Raw genomic sequence first — 24,742 nt, 5'->3', positions numbered from 1 at the left:
AAATATGGAAAAATCTTTGAAGACTGCATGGAGTTGGCTAGGATAAACCTAGCCCATGAGAGAGCTTTCCCCTAGGCCTCAGACTCTGTGAATCTCTGGAAACCTTATAAAATAAATTAGTTTGAACAAGGCTTGAACAAGGTTGTTTTCTTACAGACTTTGCAGATGACTAGAAAATTGGAAGAATTCCTTCCATGTTCTTTGCAAGTAGCTGATGGATAGAGGAGGAGGGAGAAGGAGAAATGGAAGAAGGGAAATACATCTTTTTCTGTTCAGACAAGAAATAGGAGAAAAGAGACTGCTTTGCCAGTGAGCAGACCAGGGGAAAGGAAGAACTCAAGGAAGGAAAGTTCACAAGAGGAAAGTCACTCATTCTGAGCATCAGTTATGTTATAGTGCTCTTCTGTACCTACAGGTTCAGTGAAACTGCAGCATTATTTTTTGAAAAATTTGAAAATTTTTTTAAAAGATTTGGAAATGCTTTTAGTCTATTGTATGCATTATGCAATAGGCTGCTGCTGACACGTGGGAATTAGCATTCTGATCTCTTAAACGTATCAGAATGGAATGTAAAGGTATCTTCCTTCTATTTATAGGGTAAGATTTCTGTCACTACTTGTTACCCTAAGATAAGTCAGGAGATCCTTAGTGGAAGACAAGATTGTGTGTTAAAGCTAATTACTATCTAATGTAATCTAGCTTCAGGTGTCCTTAGTGAACAGAGTATCTGGTTCCCTGTCTTATCAGTCACAAAAGAAAGTGATCTCCATCAGTCCCACGTTTCTGCATGAGATATGTCATCTTTCAAAAATGCAGTGATTGTGAGTTAACTTAGTGCTCGTGAATCCTGGGAAGTAAAGGAAATGTTGCAATGGGGGTAAGCTATATATTGTTTTCCTTCTCTGGTTTACTTCTCTATATTCTTGTGTAAAGAATGCTGCCTGGAGAGGGCGACAGAGCAGTTCTGTGGGTATCACATCTCAAGCCTCAAACCTTGAACCATTGACTGAATAGTTCAGATGAGTTATTTCTTAAATGTGGATTCTTGCGTATTTGTAAAGATGCAGTTTGTTATTTCCTGAGTGTAACTGCATTTAGTTTTGGCACTCCTGTCTGTTATTTGGAAACCTATTTAAAAGAAAAAAAAGTCTTGTAGAATGTATTTATCCAAGAAGTAAGGCAGTTAAATGTCCTTTTAAAAACATGCATGTCTCTGTCATATTGACAGAGATATATAATATATGTGTAGCTAGAATATGTATTTACCTGATATTCCCATGGTACATAGTCACATGTTTCATAGACTATGAACTTGCAAGTTTCTTTCTGAACTCCAGGTAACATTAAGTACTTAATTACAGTGTAAACTTGTAATTAATAGTCAAAATATAAAATGAATTTATAACAAGAGATGGAAATTGTTTTTCTGGTGTTGGAAGAGAATCCTGCTTACGTTGGAATTGCATCTAAATTTCACCATGAGATCTGTGTGGATGTTTGTTTTGTTATCAGTTCATTTACAGTGCTATAATTTCAGTTATGGTCTTTTGGAAAACATGGAGTTGTAATTAGGTAGCTCCTAAATAAATAGCTGATGGCAATGTATGTATTTGAGATGTCTTTCTCTGCTACTAACAATATGGTCTCAGATTATTTTATGAAGGAGAATGAAATCATCTGTATCTTATTGCTGCTGGAATAATGAAACATTATTCATTCTTTTTACATACAATATATTTAGTCTTACCTGGCAAGATTGTGTCCTGGTACTTGGATTTAAGCTCAGACTTTTTGCTCCCTAACTTAAAAAGACAGGAAAGGTTCAAGGCCTGATTTGAGTAATTTAAAGTGAGAAATTCTGGAATATAAGGTCTCTATTTTTATTTTATAGGGTACCCTTGAAGGTGGAACAAGCAAACAATGCTCGTGATGCCTTGGCTAAAACGGTGTATAGTCATCTCTTTGACCATGTGGTGAACAGAGTGAACCAGTGTTTTCCATTTGAGACTTCTTCTTTCTTCATTGGAGTTCTAGATATAGCTGGTTTTGGTAAGTTGAACACAAATGAATATTGTGGTAGTCTGATATTGTCACCAAAGATTCAATGAGAAGATCTGTAATGGAGAGTCTGATGGTTTTGTTTTTGGTGTTTATATGTGGGATGGTTTACAAGGTCTTAAGAGGGTATTGAGAGAGTAGATAAAGTGATATACAAAAACATAGAGCTTCTCCTGATGGAAATGGTAACAAGTGCTGTTGTTAAACTGGGCAGGTTTTTAATGCTTTCTGATTCTTGTGGTGTCTACATATACACTGCTTTTGGAAAGACTGAAAATTTGAAGTGGAACTGAACTGTGGCTACCCAGTAAAACTAGGGAAGATACTGAACAAGCATGCTGTGTTTCCATTGAGTTTTGAGATCACTGCCTGCTGACAGACGGGCAAATGAAGCCTTTGAATTAAGATAATGTGTTCTTGGAAGATGGACAGAGTTGGACTTTGGTTGGATGGGGCTTTGAGCAACCTGGTCTAGTGGGAAGTGATTTTAAAGTCCCTTCCAACCAAAGCCATTCTATGGACTCTCACGTTGCTTCCTGCCAGTGGTGGGCATTGATGCTTCCTGTAAAGCTTTTGCCATCTTTAGATCACTGAGATTCAGACCAGGACATATTTTCTCCATTGCAGAAGCTCTGCTAAGTTTATCTCAGAACAGTATAAAAAGAAACCTTTGTTTTTGGGTCTTCTGAGTTATGCTGTCGTGTGTCAGATATAGATGCATGCAGTTGTATTGGTACAGTGTCATTGTAAGGCACATTGCTTTGGTGTGCTGCCAGATATAATTATCAGGTGTTTGTATGATCTGTCGCAGCATTCTCATCTCTGTCTTGCTTGCAACTTGAAGATCTGTAAAAGCTTTCCTTTACTGAAGGAAGCATGTGTATATCAGAACATATCTTTACATATTAGCACTATGGAACTTTTCTTATTTACTCTTAACGTAAATTCTTGGAAGGCTGGTTGGTCACAGAGGTTTAACTTATGTTTTTCAGAATACTTTGAACACAACAGTTTTGAGCAATTTTGTATCAACTATTGTAATGAAAAACTGCAGCAATTTTTTAACGAAAGGATTCTGAAAGAGGTATGTTATATTGTTATATTTAGGGAGGTTTTTTTTTCCTCTCAGTAGGAAGATATTTAAACTAATGTTGTTTTTCATAAGATTGCTTATTTTGTTCAGATCAAACGAAGTCAGTCAACAAATGGTCTTCTTACTGTGTTATATGGGGTTGTGCTAGGAGGGAATATGGCTTCTTAAGTGCAACATCTTCCTTCTCTTTCTTAAAAAAGAAATCATATTCAATGAAGAGTTCTTTTTCTTACGTTCATTAAAATGGGGCACACAAATACTGAACGGTATCCTATTTAGTGGGAGTATCTATCATTAAAAATGTGAAGTTGAAATATATTAGGCTGCACAAGGAAATTCTAAAATGCGTGTTCATTCATGCTCTGTTTTGGTGGGTAAAAAATATGTCATGTTGATGTTTCTTTCCTCTTTTACTATTATTCCTTCTTTTTCTCCATAAAGGAACAAGAACTTTATCAAAAAGAAGGTCTGGGGGTTAATGAAGTACGCTATGTAGACAATCAGGACTGTATAGGTATGTATTTCTTGAAATATCAAGCTATTATTAGCATCATCTTGAAAAGAAGCTTACAGTAGAGGAGGCATGCTTTAGGCTACAAGGTAACGCTGGCATTTTCATGTTTTTAATGACTGTTGAAATGTGGTAATTTCTTTTAACTTTTTCTGGTGTTGCATTTCCATATGGTAATGGATCTATGTTGTCCTACAGTGTGTAGTAACTGCAGGTGGGACTTGTTAATTTCTTGGGCATTTTCTTATAAAGCTATTCAGAATGCCTAAAATATAAAATAAAGAAGGGTGTGAGGGTATCTGGGAGAAAAAGTTCAACGAATTAAAAAACAAAACCCAAACAGCCCTTTTTTATTTTCTTCTTTTTTTGGTGAGCCAATCAGCAAAGAAACAAAATGAAGTAGAGGCAATAGGCTGCAGATGTTACTGTTGCTCTTAGGTTTGTGCAGACCAATATACCAGGGGCACTTGAAATTATCTTTTTTTCCTGTATGTTCTCCAAAGTGGTGTATTTTGAAGAGAATTTCATCTTGCTTTTGCATTTACAGCAGTTTGTGGTAACTACTTGGTTCTGACTGAGCAGAGCATTCAGTGGCAGAATTCAAGATCTGTTGCTAAATGTTGGCTTCTTTAAGTTTCTGTAGTTCTGCTGGAGAAGTTTTCACTTTGTAGGATAGGACTGTACAGATGGTAATGCTGACGTAACTAAACAGCTCTTGTCAAGGAAACCCTCTCAGCAATTCTGTGAAAAAGAAATAGAGAAATATATGGAGGAGAGAATAAAAACATAGCAACAGGAAATATGTGGCTTTCATGAATGCAAACCATATCTCTTCTAGTGATTTAGTAATGCATGTATAAGCCTGCTCCTAAAAATACTATTATCATGTCGTGACCTCTTTTACTATTCCATGTGACCCTTCCACAGATTTTGTTTCTTCATTGTATGAGTTACTCCTAGATAAATTAATAAAATTATGACCAGATTAAACTACACCACTTATGCTTTATTTCTGTTACTGTGTAATCAGGAGAAAAGCACTTCTTCACTGCCTTTTGAAGTGAGTGAGAAAAATACTTGTGGTTTCTGTAAAAAAAAAAAAAAAAAAAAAAAAAAAAAAAAGACTTTGTTTAAGGTATTGGTCTAGGCCAGTGGTAGCAGTTACCTGTTACAAGCAATAAGGACCTATGCTCATACAACATTTTCACACCTTGTGGGAGTTAGGGGATTATATTCAGCTTGAAACCTGTAGTAAAAATCAAACAATCCTTGCCTTATCTGTTTGCCCTGTCTTTCTTGTGGTATAATTAGAACTTGCTATAGAATCTTGATTAAATCAACAAATCAAATTTACAGAATTAAATTAGTGACTTTTTGTGTTAACGGGTTTTCCAGTATAGTTATAAAGAAGATCAGTAGCATTTTACATTTGCAATGTTCAGTTCTGGTATGTGATATTCAATTTTAAACATACTTTGTTTTATTAACAGATTTGATTGAAGCAAAATTAATAGGTGTGCTGGATATTTTGGATGAAGAAAATCGTCTTCCTCAACCAAGTGACCAGCATTTCACTTCAGTTGTGCACCAAAAACACAAGGACCATTTCAGACTGTCTGTAGGTTATTTGTACTGGCTGTCTTCTTTTAATGAAACAGTTCTTGAAACAGTTGATAGTAACACTAAATTTAATGAAAACCTTTCCTTAGAAATTCCATACCACACTGCATGCAGATCTGTATGCTTTTGTTAAGGACAAGTTTGGTTATTGTGTTTGTTGAAAAGTTCATAAAAGCCTTGTTAAGTCTTCTAGGAATTCTAATATCCTGTAGGAAGTAAAGCCATATTCTTCACTTATATTTCAGGATTGTTAGTGTGTAATGCATGACAAAGAAACAAAAATACATTTTAATTTAGATTTTCTTTAATATCAGATTAGCTGTTTTGTTGTTCCTTTCCAAAATTGCTTGCTTGCTCTAGAGAATATTTGACTTGCAAGAAATATCTGTCTAGCACTTCAGTCATGAAAATGAGTAACACAAAAGGTGAAAATTGTTGTTGTTAATTCTTTAATGTACAACACTCTGTGGAAGGTTTATGTAAATCTTTGCAACTTTCTACATAACTTCTGTTGAAATGCCAAAAAAAAAAAAAGCCAATCCTTTATTTTTCTTAAATTTTCTTCTTTAGCTTGTTTACTTAGGTTCCCTTGTGTTGAAAAGTTTTTGTCAGTATGTGTATATACCCTTTAAAAGCATTTTGAGCTTCGGTCTAGTCTTATTCATACGACAAGGCTGTTCATCAGCTTGTCATCAGCTGCAAGATAATTGAAATAGAAATTGTTGGGGAAAGGCAGAAAGAAACTTGGCTAGGTGATCTTAGAAATCCTGATCACTTCTGTTTTGAATTTGAGGTCTCTAAGTGAGTGAGAATGAAAGCAGTTTTTTTCCAAATATTTTTGTTCGAATGGAAATCGTAGTGGTCCCCACAACAGTGCTGCAGGAAGTATTACTTTCAACATTTAGTGCTCCTGGCAAAATCATGATGATGTCTTAGCCACACATTTTTCTCACTTTCTGGTGTAATTTGGTTCTTCTTTATAATTCAAATTCTTAATTCCAGATCCCTAGGAAGTCTAAACTGGCTGTTCACAGAAATATCAGAGATGATGAAGGCTTTATTATCCGGCATTTTGCAGGAGCAGTATGCTACGAGACGGTAATTTTACTTAAGCAGAAAGAAGTCAACATTTCTGTTATGATTTCTAATACTCTTTGGTGTTTATTGGTTTAAAAAAAGAAAAAAGAAAAAAGAAAGAAAAAACAGTGAAATTTCTTTTCATCAGAAGGAAATTCACAAGTTGTTTTAACATACATTTTAATTTCTCTTAATTTCTCAGCTGTTGACATATTTTGTATAGGAGCTACTTATAAATCCATAGGTAACACTGTCAAAATTAAATATCTGATCTACTACAAATCTTATGTGAACAGAGGTTTGCATCTGGAGGAGAGGAATGTACTATGTAATGTAGAAGTGCTTGACTGAAGTGTAACTTTTCAGTACATTACTTGTCCTTATATTCATTGCCTGTTTATTCTACGTTAAAAGTCATGTGTTATACTTTCTCCTTTCCATTTCTTCTGGCAATAGAATTATTCATGTCAGAATATGAAATGTCTGAAGTTGTAACCCTCAGATGCCATCTGGGTGATTGTATGTTTTTTTGATTAATCATCATACAAAAACATGGAAACATTCAATACTGAATTCTGAAATGTAATGTCTGAAAAAATAAGGGTTTAGGATAATGATTTGTGTTTCATGATTCCAGTAATATTCTTCAAATTTGAAAGTACTTTTTCTGTCTGTTTCATTACTTTGTGTATGCAGTTGAAAAGTTTGAAATAACATGAAAATACTTACCTGAAGTATTCTTCTTGATTTTTGAATGAAGCTTTGTTTTTTGTTAATTTTCCTTAAGACTTCAGTCATTGGGGTAGCTGGACTAATTGTTATTATTTTTTGGCTTTTCTTTTTCAGACACAATTTGTGGAAAAAAATAATGATGCTTTGCACATGTCACTTGAATCTCTTATATGTGAATCCAAGGACAAGTTTGTTCGGCAGCTGTTTGAATCTAACACTAATAACAACAAGGATCCCAAACAAAAAGCTGGGAAACTTAGTTTCATCAGTGTGGGAAACAAATTCAAGGTAGTATAATATAGCATATAATCTATTTTCCTGTAATACATGCCATTTCTAAATTACCTGATACAGGTAGAATCTAAGGATGGGAGAACTAGTGGTTACCTGGGATTCATAGAACAAAAAATTTGTTGAATGCTTGGTTTTTTTTTCCCCCTACTGAAATATAAGAAAACAGTACGTTCCAGTTTCTGTAAAAAAAATATCTTTTACAGTAGTTCTTACAGAGCTTTTGCAGTAATTCAGAAGTCAGGATTTTGCAAAGCCACATAAATCTTGATCTAAATTTGAATTCTGTGGACTTTAAGGACTTCTGAATGCGGCAGATGATGTTCTTCCATCCTATCTTAAGCGTGTAAGATGAATTGGCTGCAGTTTATTATGTTCAAAATTCAGTGCCTAATCTAACCACTGTTTTTCCTCTTAAAATATTGGTAGTCAAGGTTTTCACAGAAATGTGTTCATTGTGCTGAATGTTTCCTTTCTTGATACCTGAATCTGATGCTTCTCCACATTTTCTCCTTTCTTCTGCTTGTTGTAAAGCTGACCTTCATACCTTGTCTTCTCCAAATGTTTTCTGCATCCTTTTCTCATTCAGCAATTTTATTTTAGCTGGACTATTCCAGCTCAGGATGGCTAGAAAGAGAACTATAGGGGAATTAAGAGAGGAAAAGCAGGCACAACCATGGGCCACAGGTAACTTTTTCAATCTCATGGTTTTACTGTTGACAGAGCTGCTGCGATTTCAGCAAGAGCTCTTCTCAACATATCTGGGCCAGATCCAATGAAGGATTTACATGCCTCAAATAAAGTGTTGCAATATTTTTTGTATACTACCTAACGTAAGGCACTTAAAACCCCAAACCACATTCCTATAGTCCCCCTGCTGAAAGCAAATATCTTAGACAATCCAAAAACCTACAAGTAGAGTGGGATCTTGCCAATAGCAAAAAAGTGTTTCTGCATTTCTGTTCCATGTTAAGGTTATGTACTGAATTGGGACTGTGAGATAAATTCCTTCTTACATAATTATATCCTGGGACTTAGTTTTTAGAACTGTTCTCGAAGAATGCAGAAGCTGGAAGAAAAGGAAGGATATGGTACTAGCACTTACTTTTTGTATAGCAACCAAATTCTGCTTCAGATCTATATTCAGTGTTTTATCTCAATACATTTTTTCTCTTTCACCAAGTTGTTGGTCACTCTAGCTGAGGGAATTCTCCTGAGATCCTTCTGAAGATGGGCTGTTACATAGACAAAAATAAAATTTTGGTGGAGCCAGTAAGCATAAGAGAGAGAGCTGGTTTATAAGGTAGTGGTTTTTGTATAAAACTTTAATATTGGGCATCCTGCTCTCTTGAATTTTGCTTTGATTATGTCCTTCTCCTTATTACATTGCGATTAGTAGAATTAAACTACAGCAATTGATTTAATGTAAAATGCATGAGCAGAAGACAGAATGAAAAACAGGATTACTTGCAGATATGCCGCCTCCTAAGCAAGCTCTGCAACCGCACATCTGTTTGATGTGAAGCTGAATTCATTGTTTTTTTGTAATTGCATTTTCAAAGTTAAAGCAACTGGGATCTTTGAGATAATTTCCACTTTCTTCCACCTCAGTTTTCAGTTCCTCTTGGATTTAGCGTCCGGCTTGCAGTAAATGTGGAAATGTGAAAGATACAGTTGTCCAAGAAAGGCTGAAATAAAATGGAGGCATTTTATAAGTTGGGCAACAATTATGAAGGAACTTCTTGGATTGCATTTTGGATTTTCTTGTTCACTTCTGCACCTAGAACGTGACTAAAAGTCCTTTTTGGATCTGGCCCATCAATCTGTAGTTCTTTCCGTGTTTCCAACTTCCATGGCATTTTGAATGTATGTGTTAATTTCAGTAATTCATTTATTGTTACCTTCCCAGACACAACATGTACTATTGATGAACACTAATAGCCTTGATAATTTCACTTTAGGTGTTGCCAAAATAAATTCTGTTATCTGAATAGAAATTGCATATTTGTAGGAACAAGAATTCATAGCCTTGTCAGTATGTCAGCAAGTCTTGAATTCTTCTAAATAGAAGAATTTTTAGCTGATGCAGGGACTTGTTTTTTACTAAGCACTTTAAACATCCCTTCCTTATAACTAATCAATTTTAATTCACAGAAACCAGTTGAGGAAATGATGATGAATTATTTCATAAGATGTACACAATCTTTGGGATGGTTTTATCTTAATGCGTTAATGATGGATTAAATTGTGGTAATTCAAAGAGCAGTTTTAGCAATATACCTTATTCATGTGATCATCAGTGAAATGTACCTGAAAGAGGCTGTGGCTTATTTCTTGTGAAGTCATGGACTATAAGGAAGGGGTATTTTTCTTCAAACAGAACCATACTTCTTAATGAAAATAAATGTTCCTCTCTAAAATCAAGCATTTCCAACTTAAGAAAACATAAAGATTGTATCCAGAGTAGATACGAAGAGTATGTGAGCACTGAGCAGGAGGTTATTGGTGTTTGTCATACCTCTTGTGAAACTCCTTGTCTTTCTAACTATATCCATGAAACATAAAAAATACAATTTTGTCCATTGGAAGGAAGACTAACAGCTGTAGATGATGTATATTGCTAAGACAAATGTGATTTCCTGGACTCAAGGTAATTGAAACATTTGGTTAAAAAAAAAAAAATCAGTCAAAAATCAGTTCCTTTCCTTTTTTTGTGCCAGTATGGAAAATGAGGAACCTGTTAGGACAGCTAGAATTTTGTTTTGCTTCAGCCTATATACTTAATGTTTGCTAGTAAGCTAGAAAGGCTGATACAACTGTCATATATGTAGTAGAATAGACATATCTGTATAGTAAAAGTGTAACTTTTTCTGACATAATTCTGGAATACTTAAGTCCCTACTAATTTGTATTTAATAGTGACTGTTTCCCTTGATATCCTAAGTATCTGGTGGTCCTGTATTCTTGCCCCCTGTTAATCACAGGATTGTGGCCTTAATACTGTATGTTCAAATACAGCTTAAGTAAATGTAGTTTAAAACTATTGATGACTACATTGTTGTCATCAATACAGAATTAAAAATGTTTAAGTTTGGAATTAAAATACATTATGCAGATTCATGTGCTGAAATAACTTTTGACTTAGATTCTCAAGCCAAAATACCTTCGAAAAGAAGAAGAAAAAAGCTCAGCATATCTCATATCTATTTTTTGTGTTATTTAACTACAAGTATACTCATTAAAGATGAAATCTGGACTTTCACAAATTTTATTTTTTTTAATTATCGCTGTCAGTCTCATTTCCTTTATAACTTTATTACACAGACATCATTTCCTTTATTTTCCAACAAAAACTTGCACTTGTTTATGACAGTTACATTACAGTAAATAACTGGTGACACATGGAGGTGTTGTTCAACTAAACACAAGCAGTTTCTTCAGAACCATTCATGCACTCTTGCATGATTTTGTCTGTTAAAAAATGTGAATATTTGATTTATCAGTTCTGTTTGATTTACTAACAACACACATGCATGCAGTAATCCCATACCTCTGTTTTGTGCATATTTCTGTGGTTGTCATGGCAAGACAATTGAAATACCTGTTTTCTTTTACAGACTCAGTTAAATTTGCTTCTTGAGAAGCTTCACAGTACTGTAAGTATATACAGAGATGTAGATCTATAATTTTCTGAAACAAATTATCCATTATCTCATGTAAATGAGGTAGTAACTGTCCAGTGGTAAATAATGCTTCATAGTTTGCAGTTTAAAGTATTCTGCTTTAAAGTATCTTGCTCTACAGGTGAGGAATATTATTTCATGAATATAATTTGCTTTCTTGAAAAAGCAAGACCCAAAAATCATTAAAAAAAAAAAAAAAAAAAAAAAAGATGTAGGATGGGATTATACAACATAGGTTAAAAACTAAATAAAACATTAAAACCACCTGAGCTGCAGTCTTCATTTTTGTCAGTTTAATTTCCCTCCATGGATGAATCATTTAATCATTGATGAATAATTTGCAAAATATTTAGAGATTTTTGTTTAGAAGATAGAGAATAAATTGTTACTTTCTGTCTTCAGACTGCATTAAAGCAATTATAACTAGAATGTTTTATTTCACTCTTCCTAAAAGACAGAATGACTATGAATGATCAGAGAAAGCAGTGGTCAAAATTATGGAGGTAGTACTTGTAGTTATACGAGCAGGTGGGAACAATGTGCAGGAAGGGAGAGCAAAGGCATGAGCCAAAAGAAACTGTAAGAACTGAAAGTTAAAAGAAAGCAAGGTCAGGATCACCTGGCATGATTCCGGTGTCAGCAGAGTGGTAGCATGTGATCTCTGGAGAACTGAGGTGTTTAGGTGATATTGCTGTGGAGACGATAATTAGTGCAGCAGAATCTGGACTGCTACATCCTGAATTGTACTAGAGGTAAGAAAAACAGTCGATTGAAAGCTCAGAAGTTAATGTCTGTTACGTTAAGACTAAGGCTAGACTGTCAAAAAGATATGCAAGAGCAAAAGAATGTCAGATTTTCTTTTTAGAAGACCATTATTTCAGTTCTTTCCTTTCTGCCACCCCCCGGTAATTCTTAAATGACTAACTTATTTCAGGTTTCAAAATGTTAGATTTTGCTAACTTGTTGTTTTGATAACAGGGATCTAGCTTTATTCGCTGCATCAAACCTAATTTAAAGATGACAAGTCACCATTTTGAAGGAGGACAGATCCTCTCTCAGCTTCAGTGTTCAGGTAGCATATGCCTCTGATATTTTTCCCTATGTTTAATAATTTGGACATTATAGATTGATGAAAATTTGAAATACATGGGATGGAAGCTCTATTTCCTCGCTTTAATAGTTTATTTCTAGAAGGAAGCTTGTTTATGCCACATGAACAGTTATTTAGATGTGCTGCAATTTGTTCTTTTTTTAATCAGTAATATACAGAAGCAATTGATCTTAGAAGCCGTAACGTCTGATCTTTGTAAGAAGACTCGCTCTAATTTCCATCAACTGCTCTTTCCATTGATTTTAATTAGCTTTCCCAAAGATTATTTAGGAATTAAAAGTGCTGGTATTGCTATTCTCCATAGGGTGTTTTTTCACAAAGGTACTTTCAATATTTTTTTTCTCTTTTCTGTATTTTGATATATTTAATGGCTTGTGTTCAATTTTTTTTTCTTTTTTTTTTTTTTTGGTCTTTTTGAAGTTGAGATATTTCCAGGTTCTGCTGCTGGCATTTTGACTAGCCCACGTGTGTTTGTCATGCTGTCTTACCAGCACAAAAGCTTAACAATTTTTCGGCAGTTAGAATTCCACGTGCAATATTCATCAGTGGATTTCTTCAGATTAATAGCACTTGTCAGAAAAAAAAAAAAAAAAAAGAACCCTTCTCTCCTACCATAACAATTGCAATTTTTTACAACAGTTTTACAAGTCCACTTTTCCATGTGTGTGTCTATGTAAATTCCATTGCTAGCATTATGAAGCACTGGACAAAACCTGGCATAGCCTGTACTGTTTGAAGTGATTTGGACCTTTTTTTTGACTTTGTGTCTATGCTTTACTGATGCTTTAGGTAGGTACAGCTAAAATGTAGTAACAGGATTTGGAACATTAAAATTACATATTACCAGCTGATAACTGGTAATGCAAAAGCACAAAATGTTCTTGCACAGCATTTGCATTTTACACTGCATCTGTACCGCATCTCAAAAATATCATTTGCATGATAAAAATAAAAGCCTGGTTGGGTATCATTTTTTTCTTTCTTTCTTTTAAAAATGAATTATAAAATACCAAGTCTGCTAAAAAGGAAAAATGACCAGGAAAAAAAAGAAGCTCTCTATGACTGGATATTGCTTATGTCTCAGATAGGGAGAGATTGTTCAGACTCTACTCGTGTGCAATGTTAAGTTCTTGGGAATGATTGTGTGTCAGAGGCTAAATTGAGTCCCAGCTGAAATTTTTGTTTACGTCTGTGAACTGTTTTACTCACTTTTGTGCGTGTGTTTCTGTGTATTTAGGAATGGTGTCTGTTCTGGATTTGATGCAAGGTGGTTTCCCTTCACGAGCTTCATTTCATGAGCTGTATAATATGTACAAGAAATATTTGCCTGAAAAATTGGCACGACTGGATCCCAGACTCTTTTGTAAGGTAAGAGAGAAATTAATTCTTCTTTGCTATTACTTAGGATTGAAAATATCCTGTTGTGTTGTCTTGAAGGAGGCAAAATATCACCTAACTTTGCTGTTTTTCAGGCACTATTTAAAGCTTTGGGACTGAATGAAATTGATTACAAATTTGGGTTAACCAAGGTGTTTTTTAGACCTGGCAAGGTAAGGTTTCTCTTGTTCTATTTGGATATGAATTTTAGAATAAATTGGATTGGAAGGGAGGAACTTCTAAAAGTGGTGGTGTTCAGCATGACCAACTAAAATAAGTTTGCCCAGGATTGTTCATAAATACTATTCATAGTCTGATTAAAAAAATCAATACTAACGTTACTAGAAGTTGATTTCATAGTATTGTTGCTAATCCTGCTGTATTTCTGAAGCAATGATTATATGCCACAGGTTGCCCAGATGCTGTATCAGTCACTTAAGACTACTTTGTTGAATATTAAAAGAGCAAATCAGAGCAAATGAATAAATATTTTCTACTAAAATCATTGTAGATGAAATATGATTCTGACCATTGCTGCTTCTGTGCAGAGAAAGAAGTAGAAAGGTATTGTAAATAGACAGGAAAAAGTATTGTAGTCCTGGAAGAATGTCCGTACTGTCTGATAAATGTCAAAAAGTAGAAGAGTGGAATTTTCAGAAAAGATTCACTTTAGTTGGACTCTTATACAAAAATTAAAAACTGGGAAGTGTTTTCCCCCACACTACAGAGTTACAGGTGTCCAGTAGATGTGGAAGGTCAGAGTGAGTATTCAGGAAGTAGATAAATAATTTTAAAAAAAATAAGCAATAAGTATTTTTAATGATGATGAATGGATAGATTATGCAAAATGCACTGTTGCACATGAATTAAAAACAAAACAGTACTTATTCCTATTGTCATTAAAGATGCCAGACCTACATACTCCAATTAATTGGTAGCCAATATAATGGTGCTGTTAAAAATATGTTACCATTTGAATTTAACGTGCTCTTTAATAATAATATCTAACACTCTGTCCTCCTCATTTGTAAAACTGGTTTTGTATTTAGTTTGCAGAGTTTGATCAGATAATGAAGTCTGATCCGGATCACTTAGCAGAGCTAGTTAAAAGGGTGAATCACTGGCTCATCTGCAGTCGCTGGAAAAAAGTTCAATGGTGTTCTCTCTCAGTGATTAAACGTATGTATTTTATGTTGATTAAACTAAAGGATTTGTTGAAAATACAACAAAGCAATTATAATCTCCTTTAAATGTGGCCAAGAACATGTATAGCAGGTGCTTCTGTACTGAAATCTGAGTAATTTGCTTTCAAGGCTGGTGAGATTTTGTATGCTATATGTTGGGGACATATAAGGGCTGCAAGCAGAGGTTTGTAAAAGTAGCGTGGGCTGCATCTTCTAATCGCCAGTATCTGATATGCTTGGGTGCTCACTAATGTATGGGTAAACAGATCCTCAGAAGTAGCTAGCAGTCACAGGACTTGTGGAGGAATAGAGACTTTTATATCAGCTGAAGAGAGCAATAGCTGTACTATCCCAGCTGACAACCTGGAAAGCACCTGCATAAAGGTTACCTCTAGACAAAAACAGCAGGCTTGGAAGCACTGACATGCATAATGGAGCAAACATCTCCACTTGTGCAACTACTGTCAATAAAGCAAGTAAGTGCCCAGCACTACTGATAGACAGTTTGTGAGTGCTTGCCCTGCTCAGCTTCTGGTGAGGTGTAGAAATAAAGCAATGAGAAATAAAGATTAGTGATGGTAGTGATTTTATTTGGGTATTTTTTTCTTTTTATGCTGAATTATTACTGGGGGAGCCCTTATGAGGCTCCTCATTCAGGATTGTGAATTCTGTTGTCTGCCGTGTTTTATGTATTTGACCCAGCTCTCAAAGTGCACGTAGTCTACATACTGTAGCCTACAAGTATATGAGGAATATAGGAGTTGTGTTAAATTGTTTAAACCATTGAGACTCAGTATCTCTTGTGTGTTTACAGTGAAAAATAAGATAAAATACCGAGCTAGTGCCTGCATCAAAATACAAAAGACTATTCGTATGTGGCTTTGCAAGAGAAAACACAAACCACGGTAAGAGGATATTCCTGGGTTGAAGAAAATGGATACTTTTATAATACTTTTTTATGAATGTAAAAAAGAGATTGTTGTGGTTTAACCCAGCAGGTAGCTAAGCACCGCACATTCATTTGCTCACTCCACAGTCCCAGTGGAATGGAGGAGAGAATTGGGAAAAACAACAGAGAGAGATTCATGAGTTGAGATAAAAACTATTTACTGAGACAGAAAATGAAGAAGGGAAAAATAACAGGAATGATTTATATATATATAAAAATGTGTGTGTGTGTGTGTGTGTATAATATGTATGTATATACACACACACACACACATTTTTTTAAGAAGTAGTAATGCACAATGCAATTGCTCACCACCTGCTGACTAATGTCCAGCCAGCTATTGAGCAGCAGCTGTCCTCCAGGCCAATTCCCCTCAATTTTTAAACATTTATTTTACATGATCTTATATGATATAAAATATCCTTTTGGCTGGATTAGGTCCACTGTCCTGGTTCTATCCCCTCTCAGCTCCTTATGCCTTCAAGTTCCCCGCACTAGCAGGACATTACCAAAAGCTGAAAAACTGAAAAACTGAAGTGTCCTTGGCTTTGTCTGTTCAGCACTAGTCAGCAACAATTAACACACTGGTGTGTTATCAACATTGCTTTTTTCCCTATACCAAAACACAGCATCATACCAGACACTGTGAAGAAAATTAACTCTGTCCCAATTGAAACGAGTACAGAGGTGTACTATGCATGACTAACTGTATCTTAAACTCTAGAATGATGCCAAGTATGACGGAAGGAGGCTCTGAGAGATGCTCTCTTCTACCTGTCTTTGTCAAGGATGAATAGTCTAAGTAACTGTATAGCCAAATTAGGAATAAGAAAAAACTTCATTTTTTTTGTAATGAGGTCCTGGCATAACTGCCCAGAGAAGCTGTGGGTGCCCCATCCCTGGAGGCACTCAAGGCCAGGTTGGATGCAGCCCTGGAAGACTGACCTGGTGGGTGCTGTCACTGCCTATTATGGGGAGTTGGAACTAGATGGTGTTTAGAGGACCCTTCCAACTAAAGCCATATTATGGTTGTATGATTCTGTAAATCTGAGGATTTCCTAAGAGATATTTGTTTGGTTCTGTTCATAAAATCCTTTCATGGAACTGTAATTATTGAGAGTACTTAATTAATTCTCTGTAACTGCAATTTAAGCTCATGAATTTTTGCCCTTTACTCATTCATACCTTCCATTATAGGCCTTCTTTCTTGTTTATCGTAATAATTGTGTTCTGTTTTGCCTCTTCTTTGAATCAAATGATTTCATTAGCTGTAATCTGATTGCGTGGAGTATTGATGAGAAAAAAAAAAGTGGTCATTAAGCATTGCTGACACCTTTTTCTCTTTGATAGAGATCTGGCTCTCTGTTCGTTATTAGTGGACTTCCTATAAAATATTTTTTCTACATCCTTTGAAATTTATGTTTCATTTTGGTCCTTGGCATTTCTGATTTCAGTGACTTCTTAGAAGACTGTATTTTCAGAGTTGTAACTTGTATCTATTGTCTTCAGTATTGCTTCTTGAGGAAGCTGCAAAATATCCTGGGTTCTCTGACCAGATTTGGTCCTGTTTTTATCTTGAGCCCTATAGCTCTGTAAATGGCACAACTCACATTTTTCAACTCCACTGAAAATTTTCAAGTGGTGATGATTCTGATGGTTTATTACTGGAGAAAAACAAAAGCAACCCAATCATTGATTCTCGCAATAAAAATCAATTTTTTGGGGGGGGTTGGACTGGATGATCTCTGGAGGTCTCTTCCAACCCCTACAATTCTGTGATTCTGTGATTTTCCTATATGCTTAAAGACCTGGTCACTGATAATTGGTATTAATGATGATTATTAGTAAAAGGCTCCTTTGCTTCAGTTAGTTCACATTGATAATGTTTGCATTTCAAGGTGCTGGACTCTATCTGAAAGCATAACTTGTCTTCCTGTTTACCTCTTTAATGTTGAACAGTAGTGGTAGTTTTAGAAATACAGACTTATGAAAACATCTCAAATAAACTGCCTTACATTCACAGCATTGATGGTCTGATAAAGGTCCGTACGCTGAAAAAGAGACTTGATAAGTTTAATGAAGTAGTAAGTGCTCTGAAGGAGGGGAAGGCAGAGACAAGCAAGCAGATCAAGGAGCTGGAGTATTCAATTGATGCTTCAATGACCAAAATTAAGGTATGATATTAATCCAGAAAATAGAAATCTTCTGAGAACTTAATTTAAAAAGATAAAGTATTCAGTTTTTTGTAAGAAATACATTTAAATATAGAAATATCATTTTTTTAGAGACAGTGAACATTACTAAATCCTGTTTAAATTGTTTGTGAATGTTACTGAAGTAATTGTGGATTTTATCACCGTTACCTGTGTTTCAGAATCGCCATTGGAGAATTTAAAGTATGAGTGTATGTTGATCTTGTGAGATGGGTGTTGTTAGTAATTTACTTATTGCTTTTATTATTAATCAGGAGGGAAACCTAGAAGCATCACAGAGTGAGGAGGTTTATATTTCAGTTATGAGTTTTTTCAGACCTGGTTGTAAATGGAATTTAAGTTGAATTTGCTTCTATAGTCTCTTATCAACAAAACACCCAGCCAAAATGATCAGAAGCCTGGAGCGCCTCTCCTATGGAGAAAAGTTAAGGGAACTGGGCTTGTTTAGCTTGGAGAAGAGGAGTCTTTGTGGGGACACCTCATTGTGGCCTTCCAGTACTGGAAGGGAGCATAAAAACAGGAGGGGGAACAGCTATTTACAAGGGTGAATAGTGATAGGGCAAGGGGGAATGGTTGTATGGTATATGTGTAGCTTAATTGCAACACTCAAAACTTTTCATTTCTCAAGTGTAATATTTAAATACACATTCTTTTAAAGTGGATTACAAATGCAAAGGAATATTATACCCTCTTGTTATTATTATTTTGCAGACCACAATGATGACTAGAGAACAAATAATGAAAGAATATGATGCATTAGTTAGAAGCTCAGAGCAGCTTCTGAGTGCACTGCAAAAGAAAAAACAGCAAGAGGAAGAAGCAGAGAGGTTACGACGCATCCAGGAGGAAATGGAAAAAGAAAGAAAGAGACGTGAAGAGGAAGAGCGACGGAGAAGGAAGGAAGAAGAAGAAAGGCGTCTGTGAGTATTGAATAAGTTGCTGGTTTTAGAATAAGAAGAAAATAGAAAAAGTGCTCAGGTTATTTTTATTATTACTGTGCTTAAAGAATGTTGCTTGAATTGTGCGTGTTGTGTGCTATTCATTGTTAAAATATTTCCTCTCCCAGCAGTTTTTTAAGTTAAGTGTAGTCAGAATAAAGTATTTAAAAGATTTTATGATGCAGCAGAAATACAGATGGACTTGCAAAGGTCCTTAACTTAAATACAGGTCTTGTCCTAACTGTACAGTCTCTTGGATTGTCATTTAAATTTATGGAGGATGCTTTGATGTTACTTGTTTGCTTGCATTTTTTTAGTAACTTACTAAAAGTTTTGATTTCCTCTTTTCTAATAGGAAATCTGAGATTGAGGCGAAGAGAAAACAAGAAGAAGAAGAAAGGAAAAAGAGGGAAGACGAAGAAAAGCGTATTCAGGTAATGTTTTAGCTGTGGCTTTGTTGATTTGTTTTTGTTTCTTTTTGTTTTTAAATCTTTTTCACAGCTTACAATTTCCACGGAGTCTAATGGCATTATTTTATAAATAGGTCTCAAAACTGTACAGCAGTGTTGCATTTGGTACACCTAATGTAATCTGTCTAGAAGTAGTGCTATAACTGAATTATAACTACAAGAGGAAAAATGCATAATCTAAATTCAGTTTTCAGATAAGAAAGAATGTGTATGTGAATGAGACCCATATAGAAGCTTCTGCTTGGGAAATGTTTGTATTAAGCATGTATATTTTCTCTGAGACATAAGAGAGGGTCAAAAGGATAATATTTAAAGTTTACTATTACTAAAATTCTTTTGATAGTGTGTGCTGACATGGTTGAATGGGAATAGAGAGCAGAAAGAGGTGAGAAAAATTTGTTTGGCATCTTACAAATGTAATAATGAGGAGAATAAAACAAAAGCTTAAAAAAAGAAGTAGCTGAATGATTCTTTGCTTTTACTTATAAGACTAGCCTTCAGGAGTTCCAGGTCCCTGAGTCTTCTTCAGAAATCTGCAGCAAGTAAATAAAATTCAGATAAGGGAATATTCAGATAAGGTCCAGTATTTAATATATGGACTGTGTATGTCCAAAAGACCTGATAGGATGTGCCTGTGAGTGCTGAAGGAGCAGACCAATGTCACTTCAAAGCTACTTTTGATTATCTTTGAAAAGGTCATGCAGTCAGGGGAAGGCGTTGAGTTCAGGAAGAAGAGGTTAGCAGTGTTCTTTAACCTTACCATTTTGGTCACTCTTTGGCCTCTCGTTTGGGTAGTTGTTGCTAAAACTGAATTTATTTTGTTTGCCACTTGTTACTCATTTGTTTTCTGTTCACAGTAGTATTGTGTAGTGATATGCATTAAGCTGTTGATTGCGGTACATTATATACAACATTCTTATGACTTGGGCTATGAGTAATCATCATAATTCCTTAAAGAACATGGATTTTTTTTTTAATTGAAAGCCTTCAAGCAGCTTAATACTGCTCAGTTTCTAGTGCAGACATTTCAAGAGAGGAAGCATGTGCTTATTTTGGAGAAATAACCTTTTAACTAGGCCTTCACTGCAATGTGCTTGTGATAGAGGAAAAGAGAAGAAAGGTGAACATTTATCATGTATGTTAGGTCAGCTCTAGGTATTCTAGAGCTGAAACTAGTAACATATTCTGGTTGCTGTTCTGGAGTAAGACAAGGTGTCTGCCCAAATCAGTGAAAACTGCTAAGAAAATGAAAATCAAAGAAAATGTTATGCATAGAAATGACTGGGGTTATTTATTTTATGGTTCTCAAAGACACTGCCCAAAACTGCACAGAATTCTTGCATGCTAATATAACAGCAAAGTCCAGGAATTTGGAATTAATAGCATGTTACAAAACTTGTCCTAGTTGTTCTTGTCATTTTATCTTTATGAGGGAAATTCTGTAAGCAGTTAAAATTTCACTATCTCGTCATTTGCTTTGGTAGTAAACATAAGAGAAAATCATGATTAGGACATCCTGAGAAAGTCCACATGCAAGTTCAGGTATACTGGACTGGAAGTGCACTTGTTTTTAAGTGACTTTAAAAATTATTTTAATTCTAATTTAAAAATACGTGACACTACAGAATTGTAGTTTAGAGTTATGAATTTTTGCAGATGTTGCATGCCAAGTAAGTTTGCTCTTTTTTTCTTTTTTTTTTTAAACTAGAAGTCACGTGTGGACTGAGGCTGTGTTCAGTGTCAGCTTACCTGTAAACATTTTCATAATATTGGTAGTAGTGAGAGGCTACAAGTAGCCTTTCAGCTACTTTTGTGTAAGATGTGTGCAGTTCGAATCCTGCTCCTTCTCCATCAGCCTTGATTCCTGACTCTTCTGACTTATCCTGGATATCACGAACTCGCATTCCGAGTTGTATCAGGACCCTGATCTCCTTGTTTTCCTTAAAGATTCACTGGCAACCTGAGCAGAGGGGAAGTTTCAGAAAGAAAAAGCTTTCCTTAAGTGGCTCCTGCAGCAAGCACAGGGCTGTGGTTGCTGATGAATACAGCCGTGTTTAAGTCCTATCTGTGATTAATCAGAAACAGAATTTTTCCCCTTTTCTGTATTTTGTTACACTTGGAGTTAGCCAATTGCTGCTTATCCTCCTGGTTTTTGCATACCCTTGCCAGGTTTCTGTGTCCTCACCATCATTCCTGATAAGTATGTGTCTGGAACTACCACCAGCACTACAGCCTAATTGATGAAAAATGGATCAGTAGGCAACCAAATCTGGCTTTTAGAAGTTAAACATAAAAAGGGAGTAAGCTGCTATTTAGCTAGTTTTGAAACATAAAGTATGTGTCCACTCAGGAAGCAAACAGGACTCCTGGCAGAAACTTTAAAAGCCTGGTCTGACAGCACTTTGATCATCTCTAGGCATAGTCTATATTTGTGCTTCTGTTTCTGAGATGTGGATATTTACAGAATGTAATTTACACTTAATTTGCATTTGGATGTTAAGCAGACATATTATCCAGTAGGGCATTTCTTTCTTCTACATAGTTAATTATTCATTATCTTTCCTTAGTTGGTATGTTACATATTTCCTTGTGGTAGTTACTATTAGATAATGTAAAATGGGATTCATAGCAAGAAGTTACTGGTGTTGCTGTACTTTGCACCTTTTCTGGTGCAAATTTGTGATGCTGAGGGGGAAGTGACTTTGTCTCGTGTGTTGACTTGAACACCAAGGAAGGCACAACTAACAGTTGGCATGTGTGACTTTTAGAACTAGGAATTGAATGGTCACATCTTCTCACTATGTGTGCATAACCCTTTGTTAAATAAAGATGGATAAATAAAGATGGTAAGCTGGAATTACAGCTTTGTTCTGCAGATGCGTTATATTTGAGTTATTCTTCCACTGCAGTAAGTTGAAATTTGGCAGTTCATTTAAATTCAAACCCAGATCAAGTCCACAGAGGATTCCAGTGTTCATCTCTTTTCAAAATGAACTCCCAGACCTATGTGCAAAGCAGTACCTATTCCAATGTCTTACAATGTTAAGTGCAGGATATCAAGGGATTATGGTGTTAGTGATGTGGAGAAAAAACATAGGGCTCTGTATCATAAGAGTTTTAATGATTGTAGGCAAATTTTAAGTATATTTTGTAATAAAATATAATTTTAAAAGGCTGTAATGTTTTTTTTAAATAAAGAACATTTTTTGGCACTTCAGTCTGAATAGATAATACATTAATGATTTGATAAATTTTATGAGAATCTGGATAGCAGTCTGTAACTGTTGCTTTTCTTGAGTCAAGCAAAAGTACTAATACTGTTAACACAATTAATTCACTAAATTTAGTATCTTTTAAAACTGTAAATATACTAGGTGTATTTTTGCTATTCATTTGCTTATTGTAGTGTTTTGATTAGATAAGATTAAATGTATGTTTTTATATGTTTTCATAATACAGGCTGAAATTGAGGCTCAGCTAGCTAAAGAACGAGAAGAGGAAACCCAGCACCAGGCAATTCTTGAACAGGAACGTCGTGATCGTGAACTTGCAATGAGAATTGCCCAAACTGGGGCAGAACTCAGCACTGAAGAGACAAAGCTTGATGTAGGATTGTGCAGGTATGGAGTTCAATATTTAAATTTCTTTTCTTCTCACTGGCCTCATCCTTTGGAGAATACTAAGCTCTTGCTTATTTTATGTATTTTTGTATTAAAGAGTTTCTCTGTTTTGCTTACTGCTAGATCAGTAATTTAGTAGGTATTTCTGAATACAAATGCAGTTTTCTCTTATTTCTTGACTTATGGCAAGAATGGCAAGCATTTTAAATTCTGATTGTTATGAGCCATTTAGAGTAGGGAATGGAATTTTTCAATAGTAAGTAGTGACAATGTACTCTTTTTGGTACATTTAGTTCCAATAGTATATTATTGTCTCTGTGTGTTTTATTTTGCTTCATTTTCTTTTTTTAATTTATTTTAAAAAGAAGCCCTCTTTGAAGGCAGAAATAATAGTTATTTGTGTGTCTTGTCTGGGAAGTTTTTTTTGTTTGGTTGGTTTCTTTTAAAGCAGATTGAATATATGTAATTTGGATGGATTTGAAAATTAAATGTCTTCTGTTTGAGTTTTTGGGTGCGTCATAGGAATTGCTTGTTTTTGTTGTACAAATCCACGCTGCCTGCAAAGCAAGATATCTCTTGCCGTCTGAAGAAGCTTTGTAGCCAGAAAATGTATGTGAGAATTTGGCATAAAGATTCAATAAAAATGACACTGATTGGTCAGATTGTATGTAGAATATACCAACATGATCATGTCATTCTCTTAGTGATGTGACCACCTTTACTGCGTTGTTGTAGTTGAAAGAAGGTTGTGTTAGAAATTTCAGGCTCCTAGATGTGTTCTCTTTGCTAATCAAATTTCATTTAGATGTGTAGTTTTAATAGTTGTATGCCTATATGTCATACCTAGGTAGGGTTTTCTTGTCATGTACAGTGTTAATCTGTAGACATCTTGGTTCAAATTACTGTGGTTTTGCCCTCAGATTTTTTACAGCTGCTATCGTATTGTCTCAGACATGACTTAAACTCAATTGAATATCCAAATTAAGTGCTTCACAGACAGCATTCTGGATATTTTCATGCTTTGCCTGTGAAGGTAAACCCAAAATCATGTAGTGTTTCAACTTGGCAAATTTCTCTCAAAGGTAGAAGAAGGGAGGGATTGGTAAAGAAGGGCTCAGAGAATTCAGTAATTTTTTGAGGTCAGTGAAGCCCCATCTGCCACAGTATTTCCTACTGCTCCCAGGTGGTGCTAGCATTTGTCTTGTGAAATCCAGGAATGGATGGTAGACTAATCATATTGATAGCTGAAACTGCTGCTTTCTCTCTACTGTGTAGTGGTCTGAGACTCTTTGAAATGATGAGAAAGTACAGAATGGTCTGAGCAAATTAACTTAGCAGTGTAAATCCTTTCTTGAACAAGATTAGATATAAATCTAAAAAAAAAAGTAATAGACACTTTTCTACCCATGTGAATTTTCTTTTTATCTGTGTGGGCATGCCCTTCTGAAATCAAATCTCTCCACTGGTTTGAGCCAAACATACAATTTAATTATTTAAACTGAAATCCTCAGGACTTATTTTAACTGATATCACTTAACATTTTACTGGAGTCTAAGAGGCTTGTGTTCAGGCATCTTCTGGATTACAGACCTACGTACTACTGCAGGATACGTTGAAGTCACGGTGACTTTTATGCATGTGTATTTCCTTTTCCTTTTAAATCTCAGGAGAGTGAGGTGCAGAGCGCATTACTGCATACTGAAATCATGCAGTGAACAGAGTCTGCAATGGCTTTGCACTATTTTTTTTAAGTAGAAAATAAGTAATTCCAGCTTTACACATTGGCGTGAGGAAAGGATTATTTCCTTCAGTGTT

At 35.2% G+C, this 24,742-nt stretch overlaps 1 protein-coding gene across 5 annotated transcripts in view; it reads left to right on the top strand.

Annotated features, from left to right (window-relative positions):
• MYO6 (myosin VI) overlaps nt 1–24,742 on the top strand; it is a 99,477-nt gene that overhangs the window by 59,135 nt on the left and 15,600 nt on the right. For all 5 annotated transcript variants that reach the window (XM_090136117.1, XM_031611316.2, XM_031611315.2 and 2 more), the window contains exons 13-28: nt 1,892–2,049; nt 3,051–3,142; nt 3,593–3,665; nt 5,153–5,280; nt 6,285–6,380; nt 7,206–7,379; nt 11,000–11,038; nt 12,044–12,137; nt 13,414–13,544; nt 13,649–13,726; nt 14,603–14,732; nt 15,552–15,642; nt 17,710–17,860; nt 18,611–18,819; nt 19,193–19,271; nt 22,767–22,927. In XM_090136117.1, coding sequence (XP_089992243.1) covers nt 1,892–2,049; nt 3,051–3,142; nt 3,593–3,665; nt 5,153–5,280; nt 6,285–6,380; nt 7,206–7,379; nt 11,000–11,038; nt 12,044–12,137; nt 13,414–13,544; nt 13,649–13,726; nt 14,603–14,732; nt 15,552–15,642; nt 17,710–17,860; nt 18,611–18,819; nt 19,193–19,271; nt 22,767–22,927 — 1,884 coding nt within the window. The remainder of the gene's footprint in view (nt 1–1,891; nt 2,050–3,050; nt 3,143–3,592; nt 3,666–5,152; nt 5,281–6,284; nt 6,381–7,205; nt 7,380–10,999; nt 11,039–12,043; nt 12,138–13,413; nt 13,545–13,648; nt 13,727–14,602; nt 14,733–15,551; nt 15,643–17,709; nt 17,861–18,610; nt 18,820–19,192; nt 19,272–22,766; nt 22,928–24,742) is intronic.

Source organism: Phasianus colchicus, chromosome 2 (genome assembly GCF_987193195.1).
Source record: "Phasianus colchicus chromosome 2, bPhaCol1.hap1.1, whole genome shotgun sequence".
NCBI classification, from domain to species: Eukaryota; Metazoa; Chordata; class Aves; order Galliformes; family Phasianidae; genus Phasianus; species Phasianus colchicus.
The sequence above is the reverse complement of the archived record's forward strand: the minus strand, read 5'-3'. Positions and strand labels throughout refer to the sequence as shown.